Raw genomic sequence first — 23,644 nt, forward strand, 5'->3', positions numbered from 1 at the left:
GCTAGATTATCCGTTTGAGACATCCCAAGGCGAGTGACAGAAGCTTTGAATGATGATAAAAAAAGGTTTCTGATCACATCTCATGCCATCTTCGACAAATGAATAAAAGCAAGCATGTAAGCTATGCATATATGCTGCATCAGGAATTCAGCACAGGCTTTGTCAGCAGTATATGCACCCAAATCAATAATTTACATTTAGATAGTCATTCACTAATACCAAAATATCATAAGAAATACAGTGGACATTAATACTCTAGTGGACTTTAATACAGCGTCATAAACAATCACCGATATAGTGTTGTGTGAACGCTCGTGTTTGTTTTTGCCCAAAAACGTTCGTCCACAAGAGGGGCATATATGATGTATCATGCAGCGTAACTTGCTGTGACAGTGCGAGAGAGAGACAAAGATATTGTTTATTACTCTGTGGCGGACAGCGGTCACATAATTATTCTTAGAATATAGTTTTTGTTTGTCCTGGTTAAGAGTAATTTTTAGTAGAGGAGAGCCATTCTTGTGATGTAAAAAATCGACGCCATTGCGAGTTTTTGATTCACATTGTAAAATATAAGTGCATATGGAAGGAAATCAGTTAATAGAACAATAAAATATTGTTCATTTCAAGAAGGTACGTCTTATTATACACCCAGCGATGTACTGCTATTGTGATCTACTAATAAACACCAGTTGAGAACAGTTCCGACGGGAGCGTTCAGTTCTAGTGAAATAGTTCGATGTTTTCTTCGGAAAAGAAGTCACTTCATGGATCATTCAAATCCACAATAGTAACTGGACATTTCTCAGAACTGAAAGCAATCTGATTGCTATGCAACAGAGCCCCGAAGAATATTTCTCCGTATTTTGGTTACCACTTTCAGCTCAACACGGTATCTGCAGCATCTGGAGCAGATTTCTACAACAGCGGAAGCGTGTAATCGCCATCAGTTTCACACACCGCCCTGTGTACGCTGTATGTATTTACCCACAACAGTGAACATACAGTTACTCACACAAATAGAAAGACAATACTAGGTGGTGTGGGGAAACATTTCAGTATAATGGCCCTGTAGAGCTAAACAGTAATTAGCCTAGTAAGAAATGGAGTCGTTATACTAGGCGGCAAAATAGCACACGACGGATGCAGTAAGGAGGACATAAAAGCAAACTATCACTGTCAAAAAGGGCATTCCTGGCGAAGAGAAGTCTACTATTATCAAACATAGTCCTCAATGTGTCGAAGAAATTTCTGAGGATGTACGTTTGGAACACTGCATTGTATGGTAGCGAAACTTGGACTATGAGTAAACCGGAACAGAAGAGAATCCAAGCATTTGAGATGTGATGCTTCAGAAAAATGTTGAAAATTTGATGGACTGGTAAGGCATCCAATGAGAACCGGCGAGGAAAGGAACGTATGGTAAACATTGACAACAAGAAGAGACAGGATGGTAGGACATCTGTTAAGACGTCACGGAACGGTACATTATAGGGCATCTTGTTTGCATTTCTCTTCTAACGCATAGATATTTAATGAAGAGCGGCGGTTCCTTTTACGAAGAAAAAAATGACTACTAAACATGAGAAGACTTCACCTTTTGCAAAAAGACGTCTGCTCAATAACGTGAAGTTTTCTTCACCAAACTTTCAGTGAAATCAGTGAATGTGGAATCTAGAATGTTTGTATGGAATGAAATGCCTGCATTTTTTTACATACCAGATAAACCACCGCAACTGTAGCCGAAGGGAAAGCCACACAAACGTGACAATAAAACGTCAAAAGCAATACGAACGTTTCTCAACACAGAAAAAACCAGTTTCACAATTGTTGATACATTTGAGCCACAAACGGCAAGAATCTTCGACTCACACACTTTTAAAGCAAAAGCAGTTATATTAACAAAAATATTTCTTTATTAGAAGCTGGTGTGAGGAACGTGAATGTGAAAATCATTACATTCCATAAACAATTGTTACGTGTCAAGGAAAGTACCGTTCATGACAAGAACGGAAAACAACAGAAATATGTGCTTTTCATACATCAAATGAATGTTTCTATTCTCTTACTTTCAGCAGAGTAGGTTGCAGTTATATGCATGTTCGAAGTATTTATTCATTATTAAATTGTAGCTGATAACACTGACTCAGTGAGATTTGGCTGTTTTTACATTTATTTTACGAGCATTCACGCTCTTGATCATTTACTAACGCGTGGAACACAAAAACATAACATTTTTTCCGTTAATCAAGTAAAAAATAAAATTAAAAACGAATATTAATCTTACACCTGGCTTTTTTCCCAATAGGAGCGGTAGTGTCGTTCCATCTGTCAGACGGTAACAGCTTTCACAGCACAGTGCCACTACTGTATATGTTAGACTGTGTTCACTAAGTGTTTATGACTGCAACAGACGTCAAAGCACTTGGAACAACAGGTGAACGGAATGAATAATGCCTTCAAAAGATCTTATGACATGAACATTGACTGAAGTAAAACAAGCGTACAGGAGTGTAGTCAAATAATATCAGGAGATTATAAGACAATTAGATTAAGAAATGAAATACTTAAAGTAGATGATGCGTTTTGCTATTTCATCAGCAAATTAACTGATGATAGCAGAAGTAGAGAGGATTTGTAATGCAAACGAGCAATAGCAAAAAAAGTGGGTAGATCGAATAGATAATGTGGAAGTATTGAATCTAATTCGGAGAAAAAGAAATTGATGTTACAGATTGACTGAAAGAAGGCTTACGTCAATAGGACATGTCCTGTGGCATGAAGGAATCGCGAATTTGGTGTTGCAGGAAAATGTGGAGGTTAAAAATTGTACGCGGACACCAACGCTTGAATACAGTAAGGAAGTTCAAGTGGATGTAGGATGCAGTAGTTATGTAGAGTGAAAAGCCTTGCACAGGACAGGTTAGCGGGGAGAGTTGCATCAAAACACTTCGGAAGGAAGATGATAACAAAATAAAAACAACTGACAAAAACCAGGTCTGCTCCACTTGCTCGCTGCATCCGACCACCTTCTCCGGCGACCATCTACCAGCTTACGACGTCAAATTGGAAGAACAATAGCCCAGGAATCGGACTGAAAAGCGTGTAAGAGACGGATGTAGTGTTTCTCCGTTGTGGTTAACTCTGTTAATCGAGGAAACAATGACGCAAATGAAAGAAAGCTTCATGAGTGAGACTAGAATTAAGGGTGAAGTGATTAGATTTGATGATTACATTCTCATCCTAACTGAAAATGGGGAAGAATTACAGGACCCATTGAACACTCAAATGAGCAAAAATTATTGATTCAGGAAAAATAAAAGAAATACGAAAGTAATGAAGAGTAGCAGAAATAAGTTTAGAAATAAATTTAACTTAGAAATTTGGAATCACCCGTAATGGAATATGAGAGGTATTGTTAACTTGGAAACAAAAGTACTCATGACGGACGAAGCAAGAAGGATATAAGAAACTGACAACATAGACAGAGAGGGTATTCCTGGGCAAAAGATATCTTCCAGGAGCAAACATTTACCATAATTTTAGGAAAAACTTTAGAGTATGTACGTTTGCATTATAACATTGTATGGAATTGTGTTGTGGACTTCAGACCACCGGAAAAAAAGACTGAGACGTCTGGGATGGGGTGGTATGGAAGGATACTGAAAATTGGATGGAGTGGTAAGAAAGGAGGTGATTATCCGCAGAATCTGTAAGGAAATGCAAATGTGGGCAATAGGAGGGTGAGGACGAGAGAATAAGTGTTCCTACATCAGCGAATAACTTCAAGGTGCTCGTGGTACATGTAAGGAAAAACTGTAGTGGAAGATAGAGACGAGACAGACTTTGGAATGTATTCAACAAATAAGTGAGAAGTGTGTTATTCTACATGAAGAGGTTGCCACAGGAGAGAGGAGAAGAAGTTGTGACCAGTCGCAGCAATCCTGTAGAATGAAAAAAAAGAAAAAAAAACAGGGGTTGGCGGCTGTCATATTTAAATACATGGAAAAGCACCTCCGGTAAAAATAAAGTATGAGAAATAAAGTATCAGATATAACTGATGTGTTAGAAATCAATGTGGTATCCGATGTCACTGTAGTACTGAAGTGTCTAATATCACCTCGAGTGTGAAACTCACATTACTTTGCTTGACTTATTGCATGAAAAGTAAAAATAAAGTTACGTTCAAGAACAGTAATTTCAAAACAATTATCGTGTGCCAGTCTGGTTTGAGGCGTGAGACAATTTTTCGTATTTTATGAGGCCGAAAATGTTGAACCAATAATGAATGGATCTACCGTTAGAACACTATTTTGACGAAAACCAACTGTTTATTGTAAAAACTGCAAATGTATTTATAGGTAACCATTTAAACAAATGTCATCCCAGTAACGGTAAATGATGGGACACAATACCGTTGGAAAATTAGTTGTGTAAAGTACAGAAAGTGTGGAATGTAAGGAAATCTCGATTTACAGCGAAAATATACCGTAAGAGGAATTCTTGAGATGCCATTGAAGGTAAAGTAAAAATCAGAATTATTTGCACTATTAATACCTTGGTAAAATTATAAAACAATCATTCAATATTCTTTCGTTCCATTACAGTTTAAGTGACGAGATGTTTTGTAACACATATTTACATGTATTCGTGTTTATTTGGTATTGAGAGAGAATTGCTTACGATTTTACGCGTCGACAGCTGCGGCAATTTACATTACTCAGCGAAATCCTTGACTGATATAGAATTGTTGTAAATGGACTGCGAGTACGCAGCACATATTCCGGTGTGCTTTTCTGTGGAGAGCATCATTTTATGCTAAGTAAGTGCAACGATTGTATTAAATACAGTTCTATCCAGTTCTATCCAGTCTGGCGTGAAAAATAAAGCATGTTTATAGATTTGGCCTCTTGGAGTAATTAGGCTTGTTGTAAAGCCAGCCATTAAAGTCTGTCGAATTTTGTTTGCTATTGTACGATAATAATATGTCAGATTCAGAGTGTTCTAATTGCAAACGAGTTTCATAATTACATAAACACAAAGTTTTACGTCAAAACGTAAATGATACTTTCTATTCATTTAAAGTGACTTACATATAATTGTGGCTCTACGAGCTTTCGGACAATGATTGTTCGATGCTCCCTGTCGAATCTACAGACGCGGTCGATACATCGAGAAATTAATTAAATCATCAATAATTTTCTGTGAATTTCCTACGCTACCAGACGGAGATTCACGTTTAATTTGTGAACTGCATTACACTCTGGCAATTTCCGAAAGCTCTCAAGTGAAAGTAAAAAATCATTTTACTTTTCCAGGCGGCTGAGTAATTCTTAACAATTTTCCAGCTTATCAAAGAGATCTTTGAGACAATCGTTACGGCAGTAATTAATTTCAGGTTTCTTTCCACAGTTTCTACGAAGAGAAACATTGAATACGAAGTTAACTTAAACTGAAGTTGAATGATAATAATACCAATAATAATAATAATAATCAACGACTTAAAAGTAAAAAAAAGAAAGGTTAAATAAAACACACTAATTCTCTTCCAAGGCCGACACGTAGTAATAAAGTTTTGATCCACTTCTTTGTACATTTAGCGGTTTCCAGTTTTTGAAATATTGATCTCTGCGCCACACCACCCCCGGGCCTCAACAGCAGCTTTGCGATGTGCCTTCGGAACATAATAAACAGATCATCCTTTTGTTTTCTTTTTCAAATACTGTGTTAAATTTTAATGTTATGTTCATTAATTGGAACTGATAAATGATACAGAGCACTTTGCCTTTTTTCTATTGTTATGAAGCAACTCTAGTCAACTGAGTCAACCGCTGAAGTAGAAGTGCCCTGTTGCCACTGGAAACGGGATTCCACGGACGCTGAATGTACACTGTCCACACGATGGAGATATGTTCAAACTTACACGCATCCAGTGTTAAGTGTAATCGAAAGCCACAGATTTATGTTAAGCTGAAGCATTTATGAACGTTAGCCCAACACTGATGACGTCGTCTGCTTTTATAGTGGGAGCTGTGAGTGTATTTCTAGAAAGTAGTATGCGACATTAAGTAATTGTTCCATTGTAAATGATGGTTCAAATGGCTCTAAGCCCTATGGGACTTAACATCTGAGGTCATCAGTCCCCTAGACTTAGAACTACTTAAACCTAACTAACCTAAGGACAGCACACACATCCATGCCCGAGGCAGGATTCGAACCTGCGACCGTAGCAGCAGCGCGGTTCCGGACTGAAGCGCTCTAACCGCTCGGACACAGCAGCCGGCATTGTAAATGACCTGGTGAGTTTAAGCAGATAATAACGAGTTTCAGTTTTTCAAGAGAATGCTTACGGCTTACTCTTTCTTATAGATAGGCTGTTATTTAAGTTTCCTAACGACCCTAATGTGTTTGGGGAAGCTAATTGGTATCAGAAAGGAAAGTGAGACTTTACGGAAGTGATGGGGTTGATTGCTTCAAGCTGTTTTGCCGAAGCCCGCCGTCGCTTCCGCAATCGCTATGGCGGGCGCTGATAACCTCGCTGTTGTGCGCCCTAAAACACTACTCATCATCATCAATCGCTATGTTTATCGAATCAATAACGGCCGAAGTAAATTTAGACATGGGTTCTTAGTCATAAAGGGAGGGAGCGTTACCGAATAACATAAATCTTTTGTCCTTGGTGAATTTTGTTTTATGAGTATTATGCCGTGGTACAATTCGTATTTCTGTGCCTTAAAATCAACAGAAATTTTGCTGTGTCCTAGATCAATACTGAAATCTATTGGCAGCAACATGAGCAATGAGGGTAAGTAATACTCTTGACTGTGATCCTCCCTACTGATGGGAAAGTCAAGCTATGTAATGCCATTAACACTATTTTAGATGAGCAGATTATGCACCGGTATTAATGACGCCAACTTTCCTTGCGTTCAAAACTCATCCACAATAAATAGATATATAAACATAACACTTGACTGCAAAGCCACACCTCACTATTCCGCACAGAAACTAGATATACTAGAATACGTGAAACGCGAGAAACCCTGCTTCAGTATTTCACTTTAGTCTACGAACACTCATGGAGTTAGATCACAAAGCTGGAATTTGAGCTAGTGATAAGCCACACAGATGCTACTTTGAAAACTGGCTCTTTTAATTGTTGAAGTATCATTTTGATACAAAGTAGATAAGCAATAATCGTAATCAAAGTCAATAAGAAAAATAGAATTAACACAAATAAAGAAACAACAGTATTTTCTTTTAGTATTAATAAAGAAACGTGGGCTATTGCATACAACGTGGAAACACTTGTATTACCCATAGTTAAAGAAAATATGTAGGGGCCTGAAGCATGTGCCAGGATAACATTTATTCCTTTGAGAACTCACAAAATTTCGAGAAGTATTAATGGGATAGCGTTGATATGACAACATAAATTTGTGAAAAATATGTTCAGTATCATGAAACTAATGGTTTAAGGAAAAACAACTTTCCTTCGTAGGATGGATGTATTGTGAACTTCGTTTTATTTCAGACACAATATTCTATGCGACAGTCATAACCGGTTTCGCCCTACATTATCCATCTTCAGATGCAATTGGTCATGAGTGACATTTGGCGAACAAAACGTTTTGTTCAACAGACTGCCCATGCCCAACAGCATCTGAAGATGTACAATGTAGGCCGAAACCTTTTATGACTGTCTCACAGAATCTGACTGTCTGAAGTAAAAGGAATTTCACATGTGATTTAGTATCGAAAATGTAAAGTTTGAAAAATTTGATAGAACTTTTTTGAAAATAAAATATTTTTTGTACGAGTAAGTTTATAGTTATTAATAATTTATGGTAATGCTAACAACATAACTGGGTTTGCATACAAGTTAATGTTGATTGCGGTTAAATTCTGTAAGGTGTATTTGAATCAATAACTTTGTACTATATTATGAATGTAAATTTATCTTTTTTCCATGGTTACTTGTTATGAATGGAAATTCTGGATTTACACTCCTGGAAATGGAAAAAAGAACATATTGTTACCGGTGTGTCAGACCCACCATACTTGCTCCGGACACTGCAAGAGGGCTGTACAAGCAATGATCACACGCACGGCACAGCGGACACACCAGGAACCGCGGTGTTGGCCGTCGAATGGCGCTAGCTGCGCAGCATTTGTGCACCGCCGCCGTCAGTGTCAGCCAGTTTGCCGTGGCATACGGAGCTCCATCGCAGTCTTTAACCCTGGTAGCATGCCGCGACAGCGTGGACGTGAACCGTATGTGCAGTTGACGGACTTTGAGCGAGGGCGTATAGTGGGCATGCGGGAGGCCGGGTGGACGTACCGCCGAATTGCTCAACACGTGGGGCGTGAGGTCTCCACAGTACATCGATGTTGTCGCCAGTGGTCGGCGGAAGGTGCACGTGCCCGTCGACCTGGGACCGGACCGCAGCGACGCACGGATGCACGCCAAGACCGTAGGATCCTACGCAGTGCCGTAGGGGACCGCACCGCCACTTCCCAGCAAATTAGGGACACTGTTGCGCCTGGGGTATCGGCGAGGACCATTCGCAACCGTCTCCATGAAGCTGGGCTACGGTCCCGCACACCATTAGGCCGTCTTCCGCTCACGCCCCAACATCGTGCAGCCCGCCTCCAGTGGTGTCGCGACAGGCGTGAATGGAGGGACGAATGGAGACGTGTCGTCTTCAGCGATGAGAGTCACTTCTGCCTTGGTGCCAATGATGGTCGTATGCGTGTTTGGCGCCGTGCAGGTGAGCGCCACAATCAGGACTGCATACGACGAGGCACACAGGGCCAACACCCGGCATCATGGTGTGGGGAGCGATCTCCTACACTGGCCGTACACCACTGGTGATCGTCGAGGGGACACTGAATAGTGCACGGTACATCCAAACCGTCATCGAACCCATCGTTCTACCATTCCTAGACCGGCAAGGGAACTTGCTGTTCCAACAGGACAATGCACGTCCGCATGTATCCCGTGCCACTCAACGTGCTCTAGAAGGTGTAAGTCAACTACCCTGGCCAGCAAGATCTCCGGATCTGTCCCCCATTGAGCATGTTTGGGACTGGATGAAGCGTCGTCTCACGCGGTCTGCACGTCCAGCACGAACGCTGGTCCAACTGAGGCGCCAGGTGGAAATGGCATGGCAAACCGTTCCACAGGACTACATCCAGCATCTCTACGATCGTCTCCATGGGAGAATAGCAGCCTGCATTGCTGCGAAAGGTGGATATACACTGTACTAGTGCCGACATTGTGCATGCTCTGTTGCCTGTGTCTATGTGCCTGTGGTTCTGTCAGTGTGATCATGTGATGTATCTGACCCCAGGAATGTGTCAATAAAGTTTCCCCTTCCTGGGACAATGAATTCACGGTGTTCTTATTTCAATTTCCAGGAGTGTAATTCCTGTACCTGTCGAAGAGGGCACGATATATGAATCTGTTGCTGACATTTGTGGGTGGATTAAAATATTTTTGAGGTCATGCTGCTCATCCACCGCATCCACCACCCCAGGAGAAGAAATTTTATATGTTACACCCTTTGTCTGCCCCAACTACTTCTCGCAGCCTGTGGTATCTCTATAACCTACCCCTTACTACTTAACAACGCAGACATTGAATTATGGTATTTATCCGTCAATATTGAGCAGCGACTTTCAGCTAAATGTCCTCGCTGTAATTGCATAATGTGTGTTCGAGTACATATTATGACGCAGGAACGACGACATATGGTAGTTTGGGTCTGGTCGTGAGTCGTACACGAACAGCCAAAGCGGTTAAGGCGACTGCTCACATAAACGGGAAATCCGGGTTCGAGTCCGTGCCCGGTGAAATCTTTCACTGTCGTCATTCCCTTATACAGCTGATAGTTGTTCGCATTCGGAACTGCGAATGCGAATACATTTGATGTATAAACATGAAGTCTCTGTACATTTGTGGGTAATATTATACCTAAATTTATTTTTGTTGCAGCTCCTATGACAGAATTTCACACAAAAGAAGGAACATCTGTTGTTTGTTCCCGTTTGCGTGGAATGACATACGAACAATTGCGTAAATTTAGGAAGCCAAATCCCACAAGGTTGGCAATCAAATTTGTTAACCAACTTAAACGCACAGGTAATATTGGTGATTCGATCGCACGAAAAGTCTCTGCACCTACCAGGAGACTGAATGGGGAGCTAGGTATTTCACAATCCACAATTTTGAAAACCCTTCACACTGAAGAAACTTGCGTACCACGGCCACGGCTAAGGATTGTGCTGATCGAGAGGCTGGAAAAATGGAGAACACCGTGGCACGTGTGTTGCCCAGTGATGAAGCAATATCGCACACCTTTAGGCATGTGAAGGGAAGTATTAAATCTGAACCATGTGTAACAAAATACAATTCTATCTCAAAATTTGAGTGAGTTATGACTGGCTGAATATTGCTCATGGAAGACAAATGTTTTGGGATAACGGGTTTTAAAGTTTCACTTTATTACTATTGTTTAGTTGGACAAATATAAAAAATAAATTCGGCATATATATTACCCTTAAAATGTACTTTGTCAAATGATACTGACTCTTTTAAGTTAACATTGCACATATAGTGGTTAACCCCTTCAGACCTATATAGCACATTACAGCGTACAAAACATTTAAAACCAAATGAATTGACCCCAAACTGAGAAAAAATAGCTTACTTTGCTCAGAATTTTTTGGGAAGAATATTGGTATTTTTATTCTACACTATGGCATCTTTTAAAACAAATTTTGATTCTGAAGGCGTGAATGGGCTTAGAACAATCTAAAATTTTGACTTCACAAACTCCCAAAACCAGATTGCTGAGATCCTATATTTTATAGTGGTCAAACAAAGTGTGTGATTTTCCACTTCTAAAATACTAATATGTGAATGGATTCATGATCGTTCATAAACAATGTTTTCACTCCTTTTTTTGTTCTAGAATATTTGACTGATTTGACTGGTCACGTCCCCAAGATCCTCATTGTCACTACCTTGAGGTTTTGGTTCAGGTTCTGATTCCACTTCTGGACACAGAATACATTTTGTTCCTCTTTGCAATGGGTACTGATGTTTTTAAAAATGTTACCTTCTTGTTGTCTTGCCACCCTGGCTGTAATTACTGCATCAGAAAACCCAATTGGCCTATTCTCTTCGGGAAAGATACGAGGCACAAATTCATTTTCGTGATTGTCCATTTCGCAGACTACATAATCTTTGTAGCTAACTATTAACACAGATTAGATATGTTTAGTTATGTGAGTACTTTGTTAGCGTTATTATTCTTCAAGACATTTAGCCAGTGATGCATATCTACAGAAATTACACCTTTTTCATTTCTAGCAGCAACAATTGAGTTAACATGAGTTGTAGATGTAGGTTTTTGTTGCACAGTAACGTCAACTATCAGCTGGCTTTTAAGGGCTGCCAACTACAAACTGGTAACGTCTATTGGTGTTTATAGCTATCATGTAAAAGATAACCACTTGTGTTGTTTGGTTTTACTGTATTTACAAAAGTCTCCTTTTATACAAATCTAGTCTAAACCTCCTAAATGGCTACAAAATTTAGTAGGTACTGCTTTTGTGAATCACTGCATACGCTGGTGTGAGATTTCATGTTGATCCACATAATGATAAGATGCTCGTTTTCAGAAGACATTGATTGCTGTTAGTGGTATTATTGATTGTCGTTGGATTCAAACAGTTTTCAAATCGATAAAAGCTTGTACAGGATGAAGATATTTACTACGACATACAAAAAGGAAAAATAGACATTATCGAAGAATTTTTGCTTGAACTGTAAATTTTACTTCTCCATCAAGAGCTCCCTTTTCGCTTCCTGTTCCACATATTTTATATTCAGTAATCCCCTTCCTCTCCTGAACACCCTTTAACAAACATATCACAGCGTACCATTAATTACAAACATGACGTTATTAAAAACTTACGTAACATAAAATTGACTTTGACTCTCCTGTACTAGCACGCACTGTAGGTAACCTGAGTAATGTAACTCATCCACTTGCTGCAACTGACAGTAAACAAATGGAAACACAAGCTAAATGCACACTGGACATTCAGTCAAACGCCTTCTGTTGACGGTTTATGCGAGTACAATGCACACCAACGAAGAAAGCTTACAAATGCTACTTATCTATGGAGGATGTAAGTTAAGAGAACAGTGACTGCAATAACGTTTAATTACTTACTGTTGGATTGGATGTAGTACAGCAATGTAGTACTTCTATCAATATGTTGTATCCAGTAAATGCCATCCTTGATTAAAAGCTGCATTGTAATTACTTTTATTGTGGTTGAAGGTACGAGTAATACTACTCAGGCAAACTCTACAGACAGTGAGATCCTTACAAGAACCTACCTTCCCAACAGATGTTTTCTCCTTGTGTTGTGTTTTGCTGTTACTGCAGCTTCACTATCGGTTTAGATCTAGCTGTTTCTAAGATGCATTGAATTCTGAGACCTTGGGAATGCTTTATCACTTAGCCCTCACGTCCAGATTGCACCAGAGTCCATTTTACACAGGATGCCAGACTTAAAACAGTTGGTTTGTGAAGGTTCTGGTGTCATATGCTAGCATATGGGCTTCTTTCTGTCCACCAAACACAAGTGACTCCAAATTTCAAGTCCCACAAGGGGATTTCATGTAATTAACACCTTTAAATCTAATGTATGTTTTGGTTCATCCACCTCATAAATATTACAACAGTTAAAAACCTGCCCATTTTTCAACATCTTTAGATATTAAATGTATATAAAGCGTCCAAAACCCTGGTATCGATTTCAACCAAATGTGGCACAGAACCAGCAGGCCTCACGAGTATAAACACTGTGCAGTTTATAATGTCCCAGCTGTAATAGGAGCAGATATACGAGCAAAAACGAGCTTTTCAAGCCCCTAGCAAATAGGTTGCCATGCACAACCGGTGTATTGTGTGGGAAATTATAAGCCTGTTAAATCAACCTGCTTTGTAGGGCAGCCTACGTGTCAGGGACAAGAAACGATTTTCCAAATGCCAAAATGAAGGTTGCCCTCCATGGCAGGTGTGTAGTGTTGGAATAGTGTTGGCCTGCTTTGCATCGCGGTGGTCTAGATCTTAGTCAAGCGAGTAGCACAGTTACAGGCTTGTGCTACAGACTCCTGCGTGTGCAGTAAGTGTGCACACAACAGATTTGTGTGTCCACAAGCCGTCAGTGGAGTACAGAATCCTGGAACCATCACATGGGTGGGGTTATTCAGTAAATATTTGATCGTTCAAGGAGTATAGCATACAGGAATCCACTGACGTAGGAATGAAGGCTGGGGCGCGCTGCAGGCTTACCTGTAGCGTGGCGACGACGTATCTGCGGGCGCGCTGGAAGACCTCCTCGTCGGGCCAGTCGGGGTGCTGGCGCTGCACGCGGCGCGCCACGACGTTGTGCCAGCGGAAGAACAGGATGCCGAACGTGAGCAGCGCCGGGTTCTGGTTGGTGCGCGGGTCTCCCAGCACTGTACACACGCGTCACACTCTACTCCCACGTGGTAGCCACACTGCTATCTCTAGTCTGGCCCGTGTCACAAGGAGTAAGTTCCGTCATAAGTTTGTTAGACAGCGGCTGACTGCCAGCTATAAGGCATTGGGGATGGCTGTTCCACCTACTGAAGCTGTCTCATGCAGTAAATGAGACCTATAAACCTCCAGTTTAGCAGTGGAGTCATCTGCTCGTACGACAACTGCTGAATAAAGCAGCATTACTCCAGAATGTATACTACAGGATCCTACCCCCTCGCCGCCACGCGTACGGCGCTGCATCAATGACAAGCAATCATGCACGCATTACGTGATTTTTGTTACACTAAATGGCGTAATTTAAGTTTACAAGAAAAATAGATACAAAAATGTGTACAAATATTACATGTATAATGTTTCACAACAAATGCTATCACATTCTGCTTAAAATAAAGAAACGCAATAGCACACGATTTGATTGATTTTGTGTGTCTGATGTCGTACGACGCATGGTGTGGGGCATGCCTTGTTCAGCAGTTGACATCCGTGTTCTTACGGATCTTGCACCGTCATCCTCCGCCATTAGCTGCCATCATTGGTATAACATTTTATTTTGTTATTATTTTAGTTTTTATTGTAGGTGTTTTTAGCCATGTTACCATCTCTTTGTATAGAAATCCATGTGAATATGTATTTATTACCGTTCTGCAGTGCTTACGGCCTAAAGATGGTCTAAATTGTGGACGGAAACCAGTCGGCAACTGAAATAAACATATGTTGCGATAGAGACTGTTTTAGTAAATATTAATATTTTATACCTATCGCTGTTGACTTTCCATTGAAAGAATGCTTTCTAAAATTTTATCCTCCATAACAATCACATATGTGGTCACCTTCTCTCTCTCTCTCTCTCTCTCTCTCTCTCTCTTCCATTTCGGGTATGAAACACCTTCTACATCCCAAAGTTCAGGAAGATTCCGTTAGCCTTAAATTAAAAGCTAAAAGTGCGTTATATGTTTCGTTGAGATCGTAATTGGGACTGGCCGAGGTTCCGGTGACAGGCGACTACTAGACTGTGTGAATTTTGCGATTGCTAGAGGGAACTGTGCAGTTTACATTCTATCTGAACTGCGCAGTTGTCTCCGTTATTCGTACAATCTATCACTCATGCATGACGTCACGCATCAGAAACTGTCCAATTAAATTGAACGCTTTAGGCCCCTTTAGTTCTGCAGTAAGCCGTTTGGTGGAATCACATCTGCTTCAAGTCCAGGTGTTTGTAGCAGTAACTGGAATTTTCTCCGTATGTAAGAGATACTCCTCCCACTATACATCAATTAAAGCAAAAATGCGTTTTTACTTCACTGTAGAGCCATCCGCAATAATGACAAGACACAGTGAAGCTAAGATCCCACCTATCGCATCTACAGCAAGACCATGTTGGTCAGCGCAGGTAGCATTCAAAGAACCTTACCACGAAAATAACACAGTATCTATCACTCGAAAATATGAAATGCTCCCTATCAGGAAAGCACCTAGCATCAATGTTGCATTCTTGGGAGCTGTCGCGGAAACCCTCCAGCAAACTTACAGCAAATCGTACACCTTGTGACATGGGATTTACACTGGCTCTTGTCTGTAACCTGTTCGCAAAAGCAAAACAGCGCATTATCTTATCTCCAGGTTACAATTAAGAGTGCAGCTGTGCATTTCATTGAGGATTCACACCAACTACAATTTATGGCCTAAATTTCATTACAGTGCGTTAGGACTTTTCACTAGTGTTCATATGGCTTTGAAAATGTAAATTTTATTACACTGACTGCATTTTGAATGCCGATATTAACTTCAGAAATGAAAGTCGATGATTTCTCTGCCTCTCTAAAGCACCTATTATCAAGAGCGTGCAAAGCGCGGGGGAGGCAAAAACTGTTTTTCACAAAGCGCTCGGGCGTCATGCCTCCCCACACAGACTTGCCAATTCAGTGTCAGTTTGGAGAAAGCCTTAAAATTTAATGGATGTTGACTAGTTGCAAGTGTGCGTAGACCAATTTGTAGGCCGCCATTCTCAACTGGAACTGAAACTGCAAGATAGTTAGGTTCTTTAAGCTCCTAAACGCTTTCAAAAAAATGGTTCAAATGGCTCTGTGCACTATGTGACTCAACTTCTGAGGTCATAAGTCGCCTAGAACTTAGAACTAATTAAACCTAACTAACCTAAGGACATCACACACATCCATGCCCGAGGCAAGATTCGAATCTGCGACCGTAACGGTCACGCGGTTCCAGACTGAAGCGCCTAGAACCGCACGGTAAACGCTTTCAGTAGGGTTGTTCCTTTAATTCGTGAGGTTTTTCCTAATGTTAGCAACCAACATTAAAATCGATCAAAAACGTGAATGTAGAAATCATTCACATTATCTACCGTTACATGCCTGACTGAAAAATATAAGAGGCAGTCGAATGAAAACAAGACAGATGAAAATGAAGTAACTAAAGTGTTTATTATTTCAAAAGTAATCGCTATTACTGTTAATACATTTATCCTACCGTGAGACAAGACGGTCAGTGCCTTCATGGAAAAACGTTTGTGGTTCCCTAAGGAACCGTGATTACGTCCAGGTGAGCAGCTCTTCGCCCGAAGCAAATCGACGGCCACGGATGTCTTTCTTCAGGAAATTTGGAAATATGTGTTACGGTCTTATGGGACCAAACTGCTGAAGTCATCGGTCACTAAGCTAACGCACTACTTAATGTAGCTTACACTAAGGACAACACACACTCACACACACACACCCATGCCCGAGGGAGGACTCGAATCTCCGACGGGGGGAGCTGCCCGGATCATGACAAGACGCCCTAGACTGCGCGGCTACCCCGCACGGCCTTTCTTCAGGGCTCCAAAGATATGGAAATCAAGTGTGGAAAGATCAGGACTGTATGAAGGACGTGCTAGGCGTAGCCAGCGAATCTTCTGCAGCGTAGTCGTAACAACCGTGGCAATAAGTTGGCAGCCACATCGTTCTTCAAAGGTGCTAAAGAAAAACTAAGAAGGTATTGGCTGTTATTACATTTCGATTCGTTATATACGTATCTGGATGAATGATGTGGGGGAGAAGAGAAACATGGCGTATTCAATATGCTTCTGCAAAACTTGTGCACCGGAAGCATGGTCTCTGCATGTGGGTACTCCGTGAACCATTGAACTGTCAACGAATATTATTAGAACGATCTTTGACCATTGAAAAGAATTGTCTTCACTGCATACATTCAACAAATAATAGAGGAGCTAAGTACAGAACTGGGTACAAGTGGCTTGGAGCTTCTGAGAAGATTTAAATACCGATTTCAAAACTGCTTTTTGCTCGGAACGGAACAACTTTCTATACTGACAGTAGTGGGATGAGGGGCATACGTATGCATACGACTCTAAAACTGAGATGCTGAACAGGTAATCTAAAGAAGGAAAGGATTTCGGAGGGAAATAAATCACCAAGAGAAAAGTCAAGAGATGAGGATTTTGTAGTGATTGTTATCAAATGAATGGACATACGGCAGTTAAATGGAGAGTTGGTAAAGAACTCCAGGATGCAGGCAGGACAAACGTTTACGAACAACGAAGGAATCAGGTCACAATAAGCAGAGACAGATGGTGGAGGCATTTCCAGCGGTGAATGATAAATTGTTGACAGTGATGTCCATACAACAAACGCGGCTGAATGTGACACTAAAATGCATCTTGCTGACTAAAGATCACGAACGACTCTGACCTCACTATCATAAATAAGTGTTGTTTGTAGCTATTGAGCTGAATGTGTTTCACTTTTCGTCGCAGTCCGAAGGCTATGTCGTAAGATTGTAAACAACTGTGGCAGAGTAAGCCGGTGAGACTGGCCGGTACGTGATTTATATCGCAATTAAGCTGCCGGATGGTGGCGATCGATAACGGTTTCAGTGACAGGTAACCGAAGTTTCATTGATGGTCAACACAAGTCGAGCTGTAAGGCTACACGAGTTTACTACCGATCCCAATGAACTTGCAAACTATTGAATTTGTAACTGGACACATTAGTTCGTCTTATAAGAAAAGCAAGAGCAAGCAGTCTTCCACAATTTGTGTCCCTGTTGCAGTTAGTGCATTTAATTTAGCGTGTAAGACAAAATGTAAATATTGAAGCATTTAATGCTTCGATAAACGCACCACGAAGAGTGCATGAGCTGGACATGGTCAGTTACAGGTGTCCACCTGTCCTTCGTTACCGCACCCAATGGCTGGACGTCATCCTCTGTCATTCAGGCTGTGCGTTTCCTGCGGTTTTCATGGATGGGGCACAGGCATGGTTCTCTTCATTTCTTTACAGATGGATAGGAGATCGGTGTCGTATTCATCAGCGCTGCTAGACGTCAATGATCGATCAAATTCCGCGTTAGGTTTTCTGTGGTCTGGAACGCGATTTTTGAGAAGACTATCCGCAGTCTGGCATTTTACCGTACATAAGCAAGGGTACACCAAATACATCACTTCTAGATACAACAAGGCTTATCACAATATAAATACTTGATTATATTGTTCCATCTGTAGTGCATGTCATTTTGTAACTGTTGTTACATGTAATGGTTCAAATGGCTCTGAGCACTGTTGGACTTAACATCTGAGGTCATCAGTCCCCTAGAACTTAGAACAACTTAAACCTAACCAACCTAAGGACATCACTCACATCCATGCCCGAGGCAAGATTCGAACCTGCGACCGTAGTGGTAGCGCGGTTCCAAACTGAAGCGCCTAGAACCGCTCGGCCACTCCGGCCGGCTACATGTAATGGTATTGGTTTTATTTTGCTATTCAAGACTGAGAGGATTTTTTTATCTTATTCACACGTTTTTCGATATAATTTATTTTGCAAGTACTTAAACAGTTGTGCTGAGGCTCTTTGAAAGGTGTGTCGTGTTTTACTTCCTTCTTCTAAAACTGAAACAGGAGGCTGTTACAGATACAGAAGCGACTGATTGAAGGGTCTCTCATGTAGCTCTATAATTCAGCAAGCGGATCTACATACAAACTAAGTTTAAAAATGTTCAAATGTGTGTGAAATCTTATGGGACTTAACTGCTAAGGTCATCAGTCTCTAAGCTTACACACTACTTAACCTAAATTATCCTAAGGACAAACACACACGCCCATGCCCGAGGGAGGACTCGAACCTCCGCCGGGACCAGCCGCACAGTCCATGACTGCAGCGCAATAGACTGCTCGGCTAATCCCGCGGGGCTACAAACTAAGTAACAAGCGCCTTATTATTACAGCCTCGCATTTGTTCAGATTTCTTGGCGCTTATATGATCTGTCGTCTCAAGTAAGCCTGCCGACATCTGCTTTTTTTCTACTGTTCCGTCATCTCTACGATGTCACGAATACTGGAATGACATATCACTGCATGAATGCCGTGGACACCGTATTTGCCCTGTGCAGAGAATTTGCCTAAGGATCTTGCACATTTAAGGATGGTGTTCAGAGACAATGGATACTCGACCTGGCAAATTAACAGGGCCTTCTCAACTAGAACCAGGAAACGGGAAGTGGATAAAGAGGAGAACGCGCCAGCCAAGTCCCTAGCTTTTCTTCCCTTCGTTGGAAATATCTCCTTCAAGATAGCGACGATTCTTAATAATTTTCATGTTCGAGTGGTTTTTCGTCCGTCTTCTAAGATTTCGGATTTGCTGGGATCAGTGAAGGATGATTTGTTATTACGGAAGGAGGGAATTTACAAAATACCGTATCAATGTGGTATGGCCTATATATAGGACAGACAACGCGTACATTGGAAGAGCGTTGTTCAGAACATCAACGTTGGACTCGCCTACGGCAACCCAGTAAGTCTGCAGTTGCGGAACATTGTATTTCTAACGGACATTCAATGGGGTACAACAGAACTTCGATTTTGGCCACAGCAAAAACTTTTTGGGGACTCCATTATCAAAGAATCCGTTGAAATACACATTGCGGGAAATGTAACATGTTATTGACTTGACAAATTTGCGAAGCTGTTTTTCAATAAATCATAAATTTTTTCTGAAATTGTAACTATTTTTTTTGTCTGTGTATGTACAGCATATCTAGCAATTTTCGTTCCATTAGGATATTTCCTTCGGGATTCGTTCATTTTCTTGTGTTAGAATGTGCTATTGGCAGTGTCTCTATAAAACGGTGTACTCTGCAATGTCCTACAAACCTCCATGAATGTCTGCAAATAGTATATTATTTACATGCCTAGGCAAAGGTCGTGACAACAATAAGCAAGTCTTTTCCTGTGTGGGAATCTTGTGATTGTGGAAATGCAGACTTGAATTCACGGTGACATAAGGAATTTTGGGTTAGGCTGGGAAGCATGCTCGGTTAGCCGAAGTGGTTAAGAGGAACGCTCGAGTAAAGCGGGAAATCCGAGTTCGAGTCCCGGTCCGGCACAAATTTTCAAGTGTCGCCAATAAATTATACAGCTGGAGTCTCGCTGTATTCGCAATTGCGAATACATGTTTTGGTAATTATATCCGTAGGGCTACTAAACTGCAGGATGCTGACTACTGCATTTCAGCCTCTGTTCCAAACAGTCCCTAAACAGTATCGGTTTGGTTAATGCCTGGAGAAGGTTACGTGCCATCAGCACTGAATTACAGAAGAGGTGGTATTGTGGTATAGTGGTGTCTTTCGTTGTTAAGGTGTGGTTCCCTTATTGTGCTTAAGAGAACGCTAAATTCAGACTGATTTGATCACATTTTACATTGTAATTCGTACAATAGAGAAACAGTCCGGAGACTATGAATGCTTGTATGTGCAAGATAATGTACTCTGCCATAAAACAGCGTTTGTGAGGGAACGGTTTGTGGACAATAACATTCCTGAAAAGGAATGACCTGTCCTGTCCTATACTATGGCATAAGTCAGAATGTCTATTCGCCCGAGATCCCAGTGTCGAACATTACTACCTTCTCAGATCTCCGCTCTTGAGAAAGAATAGGCTGCCATTCTTCCACAGACTTTCAGATACCGCTCTGGAGTGTTCCCAGTAGAGTTCAAGCGCTAAAAAAGGCGAAGGGTGCACATACCCAACATAAACGTTCACTAATAGGTGCTCGCATGCTTTTGACCAGACAGTGTACAATTGGGCAACAGCAGACTCAAGCAAAACTGTTTTACGTGTCTGGTCGTGAGACAAGACGGTCAATGCCTCCATGGGAAAAGTTTGCGGTTGCGTACGGACCCGAGATTGTACCAAGGCGTCCACCTTACCGTCCGAAGCAAATAGATGGCCACGAATCTCTTTCTAGGCGGCATGTGGAGAGATCGGATATGTATGGAGGATGTATAAGGGTTTTACAGTGAAACTTCTACAGCATAGTCAAAACAACATTGGCAACCTATGGGCCCGCTGTCTCCCAATGCGATATCAATAATTTTATTGGCCTGAAGAAAGACATTTATGGTCACTACTTTGCTTCAGACGAAGACGTGGACGCCTAGGTACAATTATGGTTACGTAGGCAACCGCAAACATTTTCCATGTAGGCATTGCCCGTCTTGTCTCATAGTGCAATACATATGGCGATTATTTTTGGATTAATAAACAGATTACTTACTTTTTTCCATCTGTCTTGTTATTAGTTGAGTGCCCTTTATTCATACTGAGGTGACAAATGACAGAAGTCATGAGATACCTCCCAATATCGTGCTGAACCTCCTTTTAGTTCAGCATACTGCAGCACCTCGACGTGGCACGGACTTAACAAGTCGGTGGAAGCGCCCTGAGAAATATTTAGCCACGCAGTCTCTATAGGTATCCATAACATTGCAGGATTCTGTGCACGAACAGACCTCTCGACTACGTTCGGCATACTGCAGCACCTCGACGTGGCACGGACTTAACAAGTCGGTGGAAGCGCCCTGAGAAATATTTAGCCACGCAGTCTCTATAGGTATCCATGACATTGCAGGATTCTGTGCACGAACAGACCTCTCGACTACGTTCCATAAACGTTCGATGGGATTCATGTCGGGCGATCCGGGTAGCCAAATCATTCGCTCGAACTGCCCAGAATATTCTTCAGACCAATTGCAAACAATTGGGCTCGGTGGCACAGTGGATTGTCATCCACGAAAATGCCGTCGTTTTTTGAGAATGTGAAGACCATGAATGGCTTCAGATGGTCTCCAGGTAATTGAACCTAACCATTTGCAGTGAATGATCGTCACAGTCAGACGAGAGGACGCAGTCCATTCTGTGTAAGCACAGCCAGCCCACACGGTTATGGAGACGCCACCAGTTCGCACTGTGCTTTGTTGGCAACTTGGTTCCACGGCTTCGTTGGGTCTGCGCCACACTAGAACCCTACCATCAGCTCTTACCAACTGAAATCTGGACTCATCTCACGAGGCCACAGTTTTCCAGTTGTCTAGGGTCCAACTAATGCAGTCATGAGCCCAAAAGGGGCGCTGAGGCGATGTCGTGCTGTTAGCAAAGGCACTCGCGTCGGTCGTCTGATGCCATAGCCCATTAACGCCAAATTTCTAAGCCCTGTTCTAACGAATTGATTTCGGCGGTTATGTCATGCAGTATTGCTTGTCTGTTAGCACTGATAACTGTACACGAGCGCCGCTGCTCCCTGTCGTTAAGTGAAGGTCGTTGGCCTCTGCATTGTCCATGATGAAAGGTAATGCCTGAAATTTGGTATTCTTGGCACACTCTTGACACTGTGGATCTCGGAGTATTGAATTCCCTAACGATTTCAGAAATAGAATGAGTCTGGCTCCATCTACCATTCTGCTTTCAGAGTCCACTAAGTCCCGTTGTGCAGCCATAATCAAGTCAGAAACCTTTTCACATATTTCAGCTGAACGAAAATGACAGCTCTGCCAATACACTGCCCTTTTATAGCTTGTGCACGCAATACTACCGCCGCCTGTGTACGCGTGTAGCGCTATCCCATGACTTTTGTCACCTGAGTGTATATTACTTTCGTCTCTGAGGGTCAGTAATTATGTGATGATTGGTTTGTGGGGCGCTCAACTGCGCGATCATCAGCGCCCGTACAAAGTCCCAATTTTTTCAGAGTCCAATTTTTTACACAGTCGATTCTAGCCACTGTCGCGAATGATGATGATGATGATGAAATGATGAGGACAACACAAACATCCAGTTCCCAGGTAGAGAAAAACACCAACCCGGCAGGGAATCGCCCGGCCGTTCTGGCCGAACGGTTCTATCCGCTTCAGTCTGGAACTGCGCGACCGCTACGGTCGCAGATTCGAATCCTGCCTAGGGGAAGGATGTGTGTGATGTCCTTAGGTTACTTAGGTTTAAGTAGTTCTAAGTTCTAGGGGACTGATGACCTCAGATATTAAGTCCCATAGTGCTCAGAGCCCTTTGAACCATTTGCACCGGCAGGGAATCGAACCCGGGACCCCGTGATCCAGAGGCAGCAACGCTAGCCACTAGACCACGAGCTGCGGACGAGGGTCAGTAAGTACGCAGCGTCCGCCACGTCGCTGTGAGCGCCGCGCAGTGCCGACTGACTGCTTGTACTTACGGAAGAGGCGTTCGGGGCTCATCATGCGCAGCATGTGTGGCGCAGGCGAGTTGAAGAGCGGCACGCGCATCGTATTCCGGATGGGCAGCCGGCCGGAGGCGTCCGTCTTGAAGCTGCCGTTCTGGAAGGAGCGCATCGCGCTCACCCACGCCTCGCTCGTGCTGTAGACGAAGCTGCCGTCGATCCACGCCGTCATCCGGTTCGTCTGCAAGCACAGCACACGTCGTCTAGCGTATTATTCGCGCACTCCTCGAAGATACTCGGTGCGTTGACTGATGTACTCCAGCTCAATCGATACACAAAAGGCACTCGACCTGCAACGACAGCTTCTCCTTGCTCCCAATCAACCCAGATTTTGGTAGCACATAGCACTGAATTTAGCCGTGACAAGTCGAGTTACCGACACACGAAGCGAAACTCAGTACAGCCAAGAAAAGACAATATCGTGACAGTAATGGCCAGTGTGCACTGCGTTGCTGAGGTTGGCAACGACCCGAAACAAATGAATATCGGTCCAAAATCGTA

At 42.2% G+C, this 23,644-nt stretch overlaps 1 protein-coding gene across 1 annotated transcript in view; it reads right to left on the reverse strand.

Annotated features, from left to right (window-relative positions):
• LOC124788962 (dual oxidase) overlaps nucleotides 1-23,644 on the reverse strand; it is a 549,428-nt gene that overhangs the window by 109,909 nt on the left and 415,875 nt on the right. Inside the window, exons 5-6 of the mRNA XM_047256252.1 lie at nucleotides 23,120-23,324; nucleotides 13,374-13,540 (exon numbers count right to left, since the gene is read on the reverse strand). Coding sequence (XP_047112208.1) covers nucleotides 13,374-13,540; nucleotides 23,120-23,324 — 372 coding nt within the window. The remainder of the gene's footprint in view (nucleotides 1-13,373; nucleotides 13,541-23,119; nucleotides 23,325-23,644) is intronic.

The sequence above is a fragment of the Schistocerca piceifrons genome, chromosome 3 (genome assembly GCF_021461385.2).
Source record: "Schistocerca piceifrons isolate TAMUIC-IGC-003096 chromosome 3, iqSchPice1.1, whole genome shotgun sequence".
NCBI lineage: Eukaryota > Metazoa > Arthropoda > Insecta > Orthoptera > Acrididae > Schistocerca > Schistocerca piceifrons.